Below are 15,981 nucleotides of genomic sequence, written 5' to 3'. Positions count from 1 at the left end.
TGTTAATAAGAGAACCCCTTCAACTATCTGCAGCACTCAAACATGCACATTGCCAATTTTATGGCTCCATCTTGGCATGTGACCATTCTAAAGTGAAGACATTTTTGATAAGATGTAGATTAACTAAATTCTTTGTCTCATTAGAGAAATATCTGGAACTTTTTAAAAGATTTATTTTGATTAACAAAATTAATCTTATTATTCGCAAAGAAAAACATTTAATTAAGATCAAAACATCATCATAGCGATACACATTTCAAATAAATTTCTAGATAATTTTAACAGTAACAAACATTTAGTTTTAAAAAATATATGTGAAAGCTGAAAAGACTTTTTCAGATCATTTGCTCAGAAAAGGTAATAATGCGTTTCAACATGAGTCCCACACACTTGCAGAACTGACTTCAGGATGCTCAATGATAGTATTATCTCTGTCCATGTCAGGTCATCAACCTTTGGCAGCAAAAGATGTCAATTTTTTGCTTAAAATATGAAACAAATGAACAAAGTGTGCATACACTGACATGCAACATTTAAGCTGGAAGTACTTGCTAAAACCTAGGAGAAGATAAAGAAAGCTTAAACTTGTCCTGCAGGAAAATTAGTTTGATGCATCGCAAGAGCAATCTAACAAACAAATAAATAAACGAAAACAGTCTCATGGCATTCTCACATGCAATATGAGGGCTACACAGTGGTGCAGTGGCTTGCCTAACAAAAGGGAAGTCCTGGTTCAAATCCTGGCTGGGTCCTTTCTCTGTGGTGTGTGGGGTTTTCTCTGGGCACTCCAGTTTCCTCGCATGGTCCTAAAGCATCCCTATTGAGTTTAACTGGTGACTCTAAAAAGTCCCTTAGGTGTGACTGTTAGTATGTGTGGTGGTTTTTCTCTGCGCTGCTCTGTGAAGGTCTGGCAAAATGTCCAGGATATACCCCGTGTGCCCCCACCGGCTCCAGCAACCCCATAATCCCAAACAGGAAAATTGCAGTTTTTGAAGATGGATGGACATACCGGTACAACAATAGCAGAAGAACAAATAGGCCAGTATATGACCTATTGCTTTATTCAATGTAGAAATAATGCTAATGGTTTTTCAACTTTATGATCCACTTTTTAGTCCACAACGAAATTCCAAAGAAATAATTTGGGCACTAAAAATTACACAGTTGAGATGAAATCAGTTACAACCCTGGGTGTGGGACACTCACAATCACAATTCATGTTATTTTATTTTTATTATTCCATCAAATGAATATGTTGCACGAAGCTCTTTCCGAATGTCTCCTCTCCTTTTTCTCTGTCTTTGAGCCAGTCATGACGAAATGAACATAAACATTGATCCGTTTCTTTTAAAACTACAATTGTGCTTAGATTTTATTTTTGTATTAGGGAATTCTACAAGTAGTGATGTTCTAGTTTAAGCAATAAAAAACCCTTCTTCGTATTTTTCTTTTGGAGGAAATTTTTTCAAATTTGTTTCAAGTTAGTGCACTTGAAATAGTTGCTTTCACATACTTTCTTTTTTGTCTTTGTTTTACATATTGAAATAATGTCTCTCTGCAAGAAATTCCTACATTCACCACCAGATGTAATTCCATTTTTCTGTCATGGTTTTTGTGATCATCACCTTTCTTAGTTATTTAGAAGTGTAGGAAAATCGCAGTACAATTTGAATTTAAATGTTTTATTTTACCCAACTCTGCATGCAGAGAAACAGAACACAGTGGAAACTTTTGGAGACATTCATGTCCAAAATTAACTATTCTGCACATTGTTCTACTTAGCGGATATATTTAACACATTTACAGATCCACATTCAATTATGATTCATGTCCAAGCCACAGTTTCTTTTAGCCATATTATATGCAATTGCTCTCTGTGTTAAAATGAACATTTTTGAATTGAATGGTTTCTTCTGCTGCATGTTTAAACAGTGGCTAAGTGAGATGATCTCAAAATCTCAGTGGAAACAGATTCAGTTCAATAAGTAAAGAAGACGTCCTCACTTTGGAAGAATCTGTCAGCTATTTCCAGCATCTTTAGAAAAAGTTGTGATTCAAAATATAGATACAAATTGTTTTATGAAATGAAAACTGAATAAATCCTTGAATATTTCAGATCCTTGAATACAGATCAACAAAGACAGAGATTTGCTTGCTTTATTTTTCAGTGGATTGACGTAAATGAGAAAAAGTTAATATTATGAATATGGAGCAAATGTTCTGTTCCTCAAATAAGTTACAATGTTAAGTTCTTTAGGCAAAATTTGTAATTTCAGATTCAGAATTTAACAGAAACTTGTCAGATTGTCAGTGGCAGGAAAAACAAAAAAGCTAAAAGAAAACGTGATTTATTTTATTTTTTACAAAATTGGTTTTAAAATAAATGAACATGAAATTCCAAGAACAAACCCAAACTCCCACAATCACAGTTTTGATGTGAGCATGACAGTATTTAATGTTGCAATTCCTCAATTCACCCCTGGAGTAAAATTTCCCATTTACTCCCAAGTACAAGAAACAAATTCTACACCAAAAAAATGAATGTATGTTGAGTTGTTTCCAGGTGTCACTTTGTTGTTAATTAATTTATATTTTTTCATAACAACAGACTGGGCATAAGTTCATATTTAGGGTAAAGCTGAACTTTTTAACATGGAAATGAATGAAAAATGTCTTCCTTCTGCAACGACCCTGGAGCTGTTGAAGAACTGAAAATTCTTAATACTTCTGGGTTTGCTTTGAATTCAGAAGCAGAATGTTGGGGCTGGAGTTAACCACTTGCTGCAAATGTGCTCAACTTCAGCTCTCCAATTAACAAATAACATTGAAAAATACACATGGCTTTTTTTTTATTTTTATTTGTTTACTTACTATGTACGTGGGTATCTTTTGTGAAAAAATTTGACCCAGTATTTCAACACTGGGCACTGGCTGGCTCAGTTTACAAGTAATTATGGTCCAAGGAGCACCTGCCCTTGTTCCTCTTTCTGACCTCAACAGAAGTGGGTTATAACCTTTAAGCAGCAGGGTTCGTATCACAACACAATATACAATAGAGAGGAGATCTTCATGATTAAAACATAAACAGGCAGAATGATTTTTAGGATCAAAAACATTGCAGGTTTGCTAAATAGCAGCATGATTGTGGCTGCATGTTGCCATGTCAGGACAGCACTGTGTGTTCCTGGACTTTTCTGAGCAACACTGCATTGACTTCTACCTTCTTCTGCACTCCTCAACGTGATCCGACTTTAACAAGTTAACCCTGCTCCAGTGGGAACGCCTGGCCCTGACCTTAGATGAGTGCTAAACGAGCACGCTCTCTGCCACCGACAGGTGTTGCACAAACATTTGAAGTTACCAGGTATACAAAGTCATAAATGATGTTTTATTGCCTCCTTTGCTGTGTGAATATTGTCATGAAGCTGAGGGCCATGGTTGAAGTCACTGCACTCTTTCACTGTCACAGACTGTGAAAGAGAACACCTTCGTCTTCAGGGGGGGCACTATAAATTGAATTGATGACTTTCCATGTCTTTGAGAAAGCTGACTTCATCTCCCTCACACACATTTGTTTTCAGTTCTCAGCTGCATCTCTAGAGTCTGTGAGGCTTCAGCTGCTTTGGGTAAAGCTTTCTGATATTTCTAATTATTTCTATGGTAGTTTTTGTTAACTGAAATTTAAAATTTAAAATTTTAAATTTTTTAAATTATTAACCATAATTTTAATTTTAAATTTAAGTTATTTTGTATTTAAATTGTTCTAGCACATTCTCATGTTGTGACTTCTCTTTTTTGTTTTAGTAAAGTACTTAGACTGTTTAGCAATAGCAGTTGGATGAATGCTGACGTCAATCATGGCATTGGATTATCTGGTCATTTATCTTCTTGTCACCAATGCAGAACCTCTTAATTATTTTAGCACATGCACTGTTGCAGCTTTTTAAAACTTCACAAGAGCTATGCAGATATTAAACTATGTTAAATCTACAAATTTGTTCATATTTGTAATTTTTAAAAGAAACAAAAATGGAAGAAGAAAACCAATATTTTTTTTGCATGTTTGATTTATCAATTGAGTGACTTCTCAATTAAACTTGTCAAGGCATTATCTTGCAGCTCAGCAGGTCAGCTTTTAAAAGTTACAAATCTATTGAACTCATGTGCAAAATCCGTTATTGTAAATTTCATTTCCTCTAGATACTTGAAACATTTCAAGTTCTTTTATTTTCCACTAGTGCAAAACCTGAAGGAAAACATGACTGACGCGTACGTATCATGTCCTTTGGATCTTTCTAATTAAAAATAACAAGTATTAATAAACTGTAATAACTTGCAACCTCTTGATTTTCTCATGAAATGCTTATTTCTTTTCTTGACCCTGTTGACTCAATAGAACTGTAAGTATCTGGTATATATTGTCATATTAATTAGACTATATATAATAAATGAATGTGCAAGAACTTTCAAGTGGTTTTTGTGTGTGGATTGCAGAGAAAATCAAAAATATCCTCATCTCGACGACTGGGGTTAAAAGTAAGACTTTCGTTTCAACTATTGAAATTGTTTTATGCACAATTTTAATTATTCTAAAATTGATTATTTGACTTGTGAGCTAACAAGATTGTAAAAATTTTGTCTACAAAATAAAAATTTGCAGTTGTGCTGAAAACCCAAATAGAATGATTAAAAAACTCTCTTTTACGTTCTCTTTTCTGTTCTTTAGATCAGACTTTTGGCAGTTGCTACTCAGATGCTCCAGGATGAGAAAGAACAAAAAATGAGGGAAAGAGAACTTACACTCAGAGAGAGACTTCCTCCCCTTAACCTGTCTGGCCTGTCTTTACAACAACTCCAGGTATTTTTTTATAATGTTATGAATATGTTGTTTAAGGAAAAAAAAAAAAAACGTTCAAAGAGCTTGTTTTGTCTTTTGCAGAACCTTTGCAAAGAACTGCACCAAAAAATCGACATTTTAGATGAGGAGCGCTATGACATTGGTCTGAAAGTCACCAAAAATGAGAATGAAGTAAGCAGTTTAAAAATAACTTGTTAGAAAAATATAGTTCAGTAAGAGGATGGCATGTCTCAACAAAGATCATACCAAAGAAAGCCCTAATAAAATTAGCTTAAAAAAATACTGTTTTCGAGAGGTTGCATGATGTAACACCAAAGTTATAATGAGAAATTGTGCTTTTAATGACAATTTAACAATGTGAATAACAAAAAATATGTAAATACTTTGCCGCATCTGAAATACTTAACAATACAAATACAGGGATAAGAATTCGATACCTCTTGCTAAATATCAGTAAATTAGTCAGTCAAGGTTTCCAAGTATTTATACTTTTTTTTCTGAAAAACCGTGTGAAACTTTAAAAATAAAAGTATAACGAGCATATTTTTATTGATGTTGGAATCATTTATTTCTATTATTATTGCTATTATTATCACCCTTTCTGCTTTGGCTTGTTTACCTCATGTCAAAATTTTTGTATTACTTTTTACAGCCGCAAGAAACGTCATTAAAATGTGCAGGTAGCATTTTAATTCTGAAAATCTACAGACATAACAATAAAAAATAAATAAATAAAAACAAATGCTACTTATTATGATTTTGAAATTTATAAAATTAAACTTTTGCAAAAACAAAAAGTTGCCTGAAGGTTTATTTTCCCACAATTTGACAAAGTTTTCTGAAAATTTTAATACACATTTATTTCCAACTAGTGTGGTATCAGCAGAAGCAGGGGTTCTCCACCTTTTATTTGATTTTGAAAACAATTATTTGGCTATGTTACATTTTTATTCATTTAAAATAAAACATTTATCCAAATGAAATATCAGACAGTTAAAGAAATTCTCTTAAAAAATGTAATGAGTAAATGTTGTCAAAGTTTTACTTGTTCATCTAGATTATCTAATTTGTATATATATTATTTGTGTGTAAAACTTACCCAGTTAGGTAAAAAAAACTGATTGTAAATTAATCTGATGATGGAAAAAGTAAGAACATATCTCTTAGGATCAGAAAGAATTTCATTATGTGATTTCTTGGACAGATTGAAAACCTGAGACTGAAGATCACTGAGATTCAGACCAAATTCAAGAAGCCCAACCTGAAGAGAGTGAAGATCTCAGCTGAGGCGATGCTGAGCGTTCTGCTGGGCTCCAAACACAAAGAGTCCTTCGACTTCAAGGCTAACCTGAAGACAGTCAAAAAGGAAGAAGAAAAGGTAAACCAGTCAAACGTTTAGAATCTGACAACCCCTGAAATAAAGCACCGTTTAAGTTTGGTTATGATTTTGTATCCAACATTTTTTATTTCTTCCAACAGAAAGAGGAGGTCACTGACTGGCGCAAGAATGTGGAAGCCATGTCTGGCATGGAGGGCAGAAAGAAACTATTTGATGCTTCTGGCAACTGAAGGAAAATGCATATTTCTGATCAGATTTGATGCAATAAAACATAATTTCCATAACACACACAGTACAATAATAACTTAACGAAATGAAAAAAAGTTTAAAGTTTATAGTGTGACAGGAGATTTAGAATTTTTCATTTTCAATAGACTATCAAAGCCGTAAATTGAAACGCTTTAACAAATCATCTTATTTTTGCGAATTCCTCTTTATTTTTAAATTACTAAAGGATTTTTTGGTAAGAGCAAAGGTTCTTGAAAATGCAAAGAAATAAATACATTTTTATCATAGCACATGGCACAATGGTTAGAGCTCACAGGAAGAAAGCCCTGGTTAAAGTCCCAGCTGGGCCCTACAACAGTCTGATGATCTGTCCAGTGTGTACCCCACCTTTGCCCAACACTAGCCAGGTTAGGCTCTGGCAGCCCTCATGACCCTGAAAGGGATGCACCAGGGTTAATACATTACAGCTTGTCAGAGTGCTACCTTGACATAAACTTTTGTGTTTTCAGAGGTGTTCTGTTTGAAAAAGGAGCAGTTCTCCATTGTAGCCTTAAGATGGCAGCACGATTCTTCATCATTTGTCTTTCCTGAAGCCTTCAAGGTTCTCTCTTCTTGTGTAAAGACTTACTGGACTGTTACCTGGTTGACAAACTCTGATGTCAAAATTGTTGTGACTAATAAAGACATTTAAAGGAAATAAAACAGTAAATTTCCTTTTTTATTTTTTTGTTGTTGCAAGAGGTTACATATGTCAGTGTTTGAAGCAATTTTCATCCTTTGCTGTTGTTTGTCTCCATTACAAATTTTGGATTTATCTTAGACATAAATTGATGCAGTAAAAAAGGGCGACTTTTTTCCCTCCTCAGCACTGAGAAGGAGTCTCTGAGAAAGCATCATAGATGAACAGTTGCCAGCAAGAACTTTGACACCCTGTACGAGAGGGATATAACAGACGTAGGGCAAGAATGGTGAAGACAGAGGGTCTATTTTGGTGAGCCACTCACATGAGCCCTGGGATCTATATATCTCCCCTCCTTCATCCCTTCTTAACTCAGACAAAGAGGTCTCTGTGTCGTTGTCAATTGCAGTTCAAGGTAGGGAGAGTGCTTTTTACAAAAATGTAAAGAAATTTTGCTGGTTCACACTCAATGGCATCTTTAGCGACTTTTTTAAAAACTTTTTTTTTTTAATTCTGGCTGATTCTTTAATATAAAAGTGATGAAAATACGGTTTAATGTGTTTGAACTTCACATTTTAGGGTTAGAATAGTTTTTTTCTCTGTAATGTTTAAATTTAAATAAATTATTGTGCTTTATTAAGTGACATTTTGGTTTTTCGCAACATTCTGCAAACTCAAAAGTTTTGGTCGGAAAGAATAAACAAGAGGAGTCTTAAGATTTTCTCATTGTTTCTTATACAATTCTTATTGATTCTTTTCCCAAAAAAATGGTTTTTGGACTACTTTTTTGTTTTGCACATATTAAATTAGTTGTATTTTGTTGCATCTCTACTACATAAATAGAATGACATTTCTAATTTATTTTTTGCCCCGTTAGGTACAACAAGGAAGAACACAGAGTTGCCACCATGTCTCAAGCGTAAGTACTTGCTACATTCATCCTAATATAACTTATTATTTTTCGCTCAAGTATTTAACACTTAGGTGCTGTAATAATTGCATCTTTCTTTTCTCATCACATTGTATCCATCTTCATCCCAATACACAGGCCGGTAAGTATTGCTAGTTTTCTATAATGGGTTGCACTTAAAACAAGAGAGACAACTTTTCTTATTACCGTATGTGAAAAAATGGTAAGACCTGGACACATTCACATGCTTTTCAGAAACCCAAGCCCAAAATATCTGCATCGCGTCGATTGTTCTTGAAGGTATTTCATGCTAGTTTATCTCAATTACGCAAAATCTTTGCCAAATAGATTTCTTCTTCTTTGTTAGTATAGATTTACCAACAATGCATCTGCTGTGTGATCTTGTTGTTTTATTTATGCCAGACAAAACTGCTTAAGAAAGCCATGACTATGCTGGAAAGTGAAACACAGGCCAAAGCAAGTGAAAAAGAGAGGACTCTCGCTGAGAAAGTGCCAGCCCTTCAGCTGTCAGGACTGTCTTTGCAGGATTTACAGGTATCACAGGAATTACAGTATTTTAAACCCTCTCCTTTAAAAAAGTTGTGTAAGAGCATTACAAAAGTGTCAGAAAGGTGTGTTCTATTGGCTGCAAAAGACTGGGACAAAAGGTCCTACACTATGAAACAGAAAGGTTTATGAAAAGTGAGTAAAACCACCATTAAAAATGGTGGTAAATGGTAAAGAAACAGATGTGAGACAATGTCTTTCTGCCTGCAGAATTTTTGCAAAGACCTGCACAGGAAAATTGATAAGGTTGATGAGGAGCGCTATGATCTTGCTGCTAAAGTAACAATAAATGACAGAGAGGTAAGTATTTCCTTTTTTATGTAAAATAAAGCATATTTGACGGTATATGCATCCAGAATCAACAAAGATAAAAAAATGCATTTGTTTATTGCACTTGAAAAAAGATACAAGATCTGTCCCAAAAAGTTTTCGAGATGAAAGGTAAGATGAAGAGACCTGCACTGAAGAGGGTGAGGGTGTCTGCAGACGCCATGCTGGGAGCTCTGCTGGGATCGAGGGTCAAGGAGTCTGTGGACTTCAAGTCTCACCTCAAGACTGTGAAGAAAGAGGAGGAGAAGGTAAGAGAAGGAGGCATAAAGTTTAATAACGTTTATTTCATTTTTACTTTACCCAATTAGGAATTACACAAACTTTTAAAAATGTAAAATTTCATATACTTCTGTAACCCTTTCGTACCTTCATTAAGACATGAAGGGCTTTACAGTTGCAGTACCATTCATTCATTTATACACACATTCACACACTGATGTTGGTAGAGCTGTCATGCAAGGCGCTAACCAGACCACCAGGAGCAATAGGCCTACAGGATTCAGTGTCTTGACCAAACACATGGCAAGGCAGGAACCGAACCTTTAACCTTTAGACTGCTCTCCCAATGATCCACAACTATTCTGAACAGTTTATTTAAAACAATAAATATAGTACAGTACTATGGTACTACTATAGCAATATAGTAGTATTTCTACTTGGACAAAAGAAACAACTGTGGGCAGAATTACTTCCTCGTCTATATTTGGTCAGAATAAACTGGTTCCTGTTTTCCACACTGACTCTTTTCAGAAGGAAGAAGTGACTGACTGGCGTAAGAACGTGGATGCCATGTCTGGGATGGAGGGCAGGAAGAAGCTCTTTAATGCTGGGCAGTAGGCTTGAAGTAGTCCTTTTTGTGAAGGTGTTTGCTGATTTGAAACAGGTGAAAGTTGAAATTATATTGAATTAGTGCTGTACTATTGTAAATGTTTGTGCAATTGTCACCAATGACCTATCTCTGTTTATATTTCTGCTGTGAAACTATTTTCAGTTTTAAAAATGTGTATTTAATGTAAATGCACTTTGATTCATTTGGTCTTACAGTGTCCTTTACACATTCAGTAGCAAATGAAAGAGGCGCAATTTGTGTGATTTCATGCAATCCAATATGACAACTCTACAATTAATAAATGTTTACTTGTGGTTTGTCTTTCCTGTTTTTGGAATAAGAGGAAGCTGTAATATATCCACTTACTAAACAAGTGACAAAAAAACAAGCTACAATTATTTTCTTTAAGGCAGCTTAAATTTAAAATAGAAAAAAAAGACTGAATGTGACACTTTCAAAATAGAATATATAAAAAGACTTTTATTGGATTGCATTGGGTTTTATTGTGTACCTTCCGAGGTATGATTGAACAGTATATCACTTGACTGTTTCACTTGGTGTCTTATTGTCAGATCAACCTCTTGTAATAAAAGAAATCTAAAGGGAATTCCTGTGGGCATGCATTTTGCCCAAAGTTTCTTAAATGTTACAGACCGTTTTGCTTTAAAATGGGTGGTATAGTAAATTAATGCTTAGGCTAGCTTTGGTTGTGCATGCCGAACTTTAATGTGAAAGTAATTATATTTCATAACAAGAATTTGAGCTTCTGTATAAATAAATAAAACATTTGTCTCATTGATTGCTTTTAGTTCAGTTGTGTGATTTGTGGATACAGGAGAAATTCTTTTTATTTTTTTCTACCAATTTTTTTTTATGGTTTTAGAAAGTTTTGCTCTCTATTGTGGTATTCAGAGCTTGTCTCCTCTACTAGCATAAACAATTAGATTTTTTAGGTAATTTTACTAAAAAAAAAGGTGGTTCGGTCTCCTTTTTCACAAAGACAATTCAAAATACACGACTGATAATGTTGATTATTTTATTGTCTAATAATGTCACTGTAGCTGTAAAACATGTCTAATTTGCTGGACTTTAATTCCAGACACTTACTGGCAACAACAAAAAAAAAAAAAGAACAACAAAACCCAGTTAGCTCTTCAACTCTTATGTATTCTGTCCTGGTGAGAAACAGAACAAGCTCCTTCCTAAGAAGTGTTTACAATTTATCAAAAAACATTTTCCCCCCAATTTCACTCTGGAATTTGAACATATACATTTTGGCTTTCATAGTACAAACGTTGACTCAAATAAAAAACTCACAATAAATCTTATTTTTATATTTGGCAAATTTTATATTCGTTAATGCAAATTCTCATCATCTTCTATTTTTTCCCCCATATGATCAAACTCAAACACATTGAAATGCATCTCTGTACTATCTCTAAAAGCCTTAATCAGAAAGCTACAGGTATATGTATCTATGAAAGTTGTAGAATCTTGAATGTTTTTGTGTAAAATGCACGTTATGCTCCCCTGGCATATTTAGTTTTATTTTGAAAAATTGTGTTTTACTTCCATTTTGTGCAATAAAGTTGTGGGGAAAAAAGAGGAGCTACTTCCTCTTTGCTCTGACTCTCTTCCTCCTAATATGGGCATGAAATTTAGTGAGGCGACGCCTTGACGCAAAATCCAGCGTTGTGATTGGTTAATCGTGACGCCAATCAGGAACCTGATGGGTTGGTTGTTGTGGCCTGCAAGAACCGTCAATATTAAAGAGAATCGGGGTTTTATCCCACGAAAACCCTCTTATTAGGTAAGACCGCGTTGTTTTATTGTCATAAAACATGTAGATTTATTGGTTTAATGTTTTGACGCCAGCTTTTGCACAAGTGTCTTCTTTACATGATTGTTTAGGTCATTTGTGTCGGTTGCCCATCCATTCAGCTTTAGCTAAGCAAACAGTACTGACTGTATGTTGTTTTTTATTTTTTGTATGAACAAGTTCTCTTTTACTACAATAATTAAAGTTTTGTTACAATGATTAACCATTTGAAGGTAAAATATTACATCTTTATTGTAAACATGTTTTTCCCAACATAATAAATGATGAGTACGTCCATGTTTCTACTAGATCTCGGATGTCCAAGTTCTCACTCCTTCTGTTGAGGCATGGAGAGGGGGCCTGGAACAAAGAGAACCGGTTCTGCAGCTGGGTGGACCAGAAGCTGAGTGAAGATGGGGTGAAGGAGGCCCGGGACTGTGGCAGGCTCTTGAAGGAGCAAGGCTACCAGTTTGACATGGTGTTCACCTCTTTACTCAGCCGCTCCATCCATACGGCATGGCTGGTGCTTGAGGCTATGGGGCAGGAGTGGGTTCCTGTAGTCAAATCTTGGAGACTCAATGAACGCCACTACGGAGCCCTCATAGGACTCAACCGGGCCGAGATGGCTCAGAAACATGGAGAAGAAAAGGTCAAGTTGTGGAGAAGGAGCTATGATCTCACTCCACCTCCCATTGATGAATCCCACCCTTACTTCCTGGAGATCTACAGCGACCGCCGATACTCCACCTGTGATGTTCCAAACGACAAACTTCCCAAATCTGAGAGCCTAAAAGATGTGTTGGGCAGGCTTTTGCCATATTGGAACGGCACTATAGCCCCAGAGATAAGGAAAGGCAAGACTGTACTCATATCTGCTCATGGAAACAGCTGCCGGGCGCTGCTGAAACATCTGGAAGGTGTGTTTTTGAACTTCTTCCAGCTTTCAGAAACACTACACCTTTATGCTTCTGTCTGTTTTTTGGGTGATTTTTTTTTTTCTTGCTCTAAACGTCTGCAGCCTTTTGCCTTTAAGTCACCAGTCATTAAATGAGGAAGACATATTTTAGTTCCTCAAATGGAAGGTTGAACTTTTGCCAAAATGTCAGAGAGGTCGTGTTACGTTTAATTGTAGCCATGCTGACCTTTTATCACATACGCACTGGATGCACTTAGTGCTATGACCTGCTCAGCAAACGCACAATATATGAACCACTGCTATGAACACAAATGGAGTTTTGCTGCCTTTATTGTTGCTTTTCAAGTTAGACTTGTAGTGCTATTGATGTGATTAGAATGTGAATGAAAAGCAACACAGCTGCCTGTTTCTATCAGGTCTATTATAGTTTAGAAATCTGTTTGAGTTGAACAGAAAAAAAATAGTGAATGCACATTTTGATTTCAACATTTGGTAAAAGAAAAAAAAATCCTGAAGCTAAGAGGGTTTGATGACTTTTAATTTAAAATCTTTGGTTTATGCTGGCAAGATTAAAATTAAAAATGGAGGGGTTTCTGTAGTTTCTTTTTTTCTGCACTCTTAAAATACTTTAGTCATTTCTTCAACCTAATCATGTTGGGATGTAGTTTTTGGCTCACTTTTTGGGGCAGTTTTTTGGGTTATAGTGGTGTCATTTAAACCCAATTTATAGTTTTGTCTGAGTTTTTTTTTTTTTTGTCCTGAGTTAAAATAACCTAGCAGAAAGTTAGTCCCTTTTTGACCTCGGAGTTGGGTTAAAAACAACGTAACTTGTGTTATTTTGAACTGTGGCATTTCTATTGTGTGTAAACAGAACAGAAAATGGAGATAATGCACACTGTATCAAGCACTTCTCAAATAGCCTTTCCTCTTATAGAAGACCATAATTTTATCCATTCCTTTTACATTAAGCCCCCACTGACCTTATATTGGGACTGTGTAGCTGTAAATACAGTCTAATTGTGAGACTTTGATGTTATTACAGTACTATAAAAAGTAAACCATCGCTGAAAAGCTCTATATAGGTGTGGATTTATCTGTAACACTTGTTTGCAATCAACCATAATATTTTAATTTTGCAATAAAGTAATGTGTTCGTTTCATCTTAAAACTTCTTCCCGCAGGTATATCAAATGAGGACATCGCCAAAGTGACCTTACCCACAGGGGTACCAGTGCTGCTGGAGCTGGATGAGAACCTCCGACCTTTGACACCCCGCCTGCTGTTGGGAGACCAGGCGGAGATCCAGGCAGCCATTAAAAAGGTGGAGGACCAGGGAAAAGCCAAACCGTCAAACTGAACACATAAATGTTACTCATTGCCTAAAAACGCTGAGGACCGTTTAGCCTGACCTGTAAAAAAAATACACAAAACTTGAACGAATGATAAAGTAACAGTAGGCAATAATAACAGGATTTAATTGGAAGGAATAAGCTAATCGATGTGGGTCTCAAATTTTAAGCCGCTGTATATCTGTGAGTTGACCGGATTGGAGTACAAACAGTACGCATCCTGTTAGGAAAACATGGAAACTGTAGATGTTTTTGCACTGTGTTCTGTTTGTATACACGGATGAACTCTGTCTTATTTGTGAGAGTTCCTACTTCTTCCTTTTAGTGAGCCGTTAGGGGATTATTTATTTATTTATTTATGGATTTCCCACCTCAACTAACTCATTTCAAGTTAATTAGCGTGAGATGCTAAAATCCGAGGAAAATTGTTTCAGAACCATCTTTTTTAGTCGGTTACATTGATGTTAAATGTCTGCCCTAAACTTTAAACAGGTTAGTTTGTGCTGAGAGAATGTTCATTTGGCAAAAACACATCCGCTGTCTGTCTACCACTGATTGTTTGGCTGCTTCAAAAACAGCAGGAGGAATCTGTTTTCTCAATGTTGGTTCTCGCTCATCATGGGGATCCGAATAGCTAAGTCAGCTCAAAGTTTGTTTGTTTTTTCCATTTAAGAACTAAACTCATAAAAAGCTGAACAGATATTTGTCTTTGTGAGCATCAGAACTTACACTACCTCCTTCTGGGTTTCACTCAGGATTCGCTCTATCTGCCTTTATTACCACAATCAGGAACCAGCTCTCCAAACCTCTTTGTGCACATTTATAGTAAAACCCATCCCTATTAACTTCATTTAACAAACAAATTAAATATGGTTAATAAACAGACTAGATATCCCAACCTGTCAATGAGATTTGCCAATCTAGATGTATGTGAAATAGATTGCAAGTTCTCTCAAGCAAACTTCTGAGGCAGACAAAATCTGGTAATTTATGAAACAAAATACTATTACTTTGTTCCGGTACTAACATTTAAAGATTGAGAGAATTTTTTTCTGACAAAGGAAATTGGTTAAAAAATGAATAAGCTGTGAGGCACAGAAATGCTGCAGATGAACAAAGCTTCTGAAATACGTCTGTATCTGAATTTCTGTTTCTGTTCTGTATGTTTAAAGTATGCTCGCTATGGTGCAGACATTACTGAAACACTGGGTTAAAGTGCATTGGTATAACTATATTCATGTTATGCATACATGATGGGTATTACTTGAGAATTCAAAGAGAAGTCTTTAGTTCATCTATTTTGGTCAATGTAGTTTTGTAAAAATGTTAAGTTAAACGTTGGACTCACTTTACTGTAATAAACTAAAGGAGTTGGGATTTAGATTTTTTTGGTTTAATAACAAGGTTGAATATGTTACAAACTGCCAACATAACATCATAATATTTATTTTTACTTTTGACAAAGAATAGATAAATATGGGAAGTGTTATTGCTGAAGTGTATGTTTGATCTTTTTTTAAGTGTTTTAGTAAAAAGCTGTGCCACTATCTCGTCACACTTCCATCTAAATGTTGTTTTAGTCAAATTGACCATTCGTTTGCTAGCTCCTATAAGAACATTCATACCAGGTTTGTGGGTGGGGAACACTGATATTAGTATTACGTCTTTTTTTTTTGTCATCAGTTTGGTTTTGTTTGATGAAATAAACAGAACTTTCTGGAAGTTGCTAAGCATTCCTGGTGTGTCTGTTATTTTAAAGTTGTGATTTATTGGGTTATTTATGATTTTGCCAGAAGGAGACATTCGCGGCTTCCCAGTGAGAACAAATCCAACAATGATTTGGTTTGAGTGAAAAATTCCTGCAGTTTGGTCACTGAGAACACTGGGAACAAGGAAACCGCTTGGTTACCACAGACGGCTCCAGAGGACTGGCTCAGTGTTTAAACCATTTCTGTGTTTGGGCCAGACCATTGGGCTCAACAACATTTTAATTGGACTACAATCAACAGCTGGTTGTTTTTGTAAACACATAAATTCATCTTGATGATCAGAGTCCTCTCATTCAATGTTCGACACAACTTTATTAATCCCTCAGAAACTGACTGCATTGATCCAAATATAAGAAAGATAATCTGAACATTAGATTGCGATCATAAA

At 35.4% G+C, this 15,981-nt stretch overlaps 3 protein-coding genes across 3 annotated transcripts; all 3 read left to right on the top strand.

The window, feature by feature from the left end:
• Window positions 1–4,378: 4,378 nt before the first annotated feature.
• Window positions 4,379–7,134, top strand: LOC101172654 (troponin I, slow skeletal muscle). Its single transcript, XM_078948548.1, has 5 exons — window positions 4,379–4,536; window positions 4,727–4,858; window positions 4,940–5,029; window positions 6,063–6,236; window positions 6,338–7,134. Exons 1-5 carry the CDS (start codon window positions 4,453–4,455, stop codon window positions 6,425–6,427), a joined length of 570 nt encoding a protein of 189 aa, XP_078804674.1. The 5' UTR covers window positions 4,379–4,452; the 3' UTR covers window positions 6,428–7,134.
• Window positions 7,135–8,169: 1,035 nt separating this feature from the next.
• Window positions 8,170–10,539, top strand: LOC101161235 (troponin I, cardiac muscle). Its single transcript, XM_004069523.4, has 5 exons — window positions 8,170–8,314; window positions 8,438–8,569; window positions 8,792–8,881; window positions 8,986–9,159; window positions 9,662–10,539. The coding sequence occupies exons 2-5, from the start codon at window positions 8,459–8,461 to the stop codon at window positions 9,746–9,748; spliced, it is 462 nt and encodes a 153-aa protein (XP_004069571.2). The 5' UTR covers window positions 8,170–8,314; window positions 8,438–8,458; the 3' UTR covers window positions 9,749–10,539.
• An 879-nt stretch (window positions 10,540–11,418) lies between these two features.
• On the top strand, window positions 11,419–15,546 carry bpgm (2,3-bisphosphoglycerate mutase). Its single transcript, XM_004069910.5, has 3 exons — window positions 11,419–11,550; window positions 11,869–12,476; window positions 13,657–15,546. Exons 2-3 carry the CDS (start codon window positions 11,876–11,878, stop codon window positions 13,830–13,832), a joined length of 777 nt encoding a protein of 258 aa, XP_004069958.1. The 5' UTR covers window positions 11,419–11,550; window positions 11,869–11,875; the 3' UTR covers window positions 13,833–15,546.
• The last annotated feature ends 435 nt before the right edge of the window (window positions 15,547–15,981 follow it).

The sequence above is a fragment of the Oryzias latipes genome, chromosome 6, assembly GCF_053564925.1.
Source record: "Oryzias latipes strain Hd-rR chromosome 6, Olatipes_Hd-rR_3.1".
Classification (NCBI taxonomy): domain Eukaryota; kingdom Metazoa; phylum Chordata; class Actinopteri; order Beloniformes; family Adrianichthyidae; genus Oryzias; species Oryzias latipes.
Note: the sequence above shows the minus strand (reverse complement) of the source record. Positions and strands in the feature narration are given on the sequence as shown.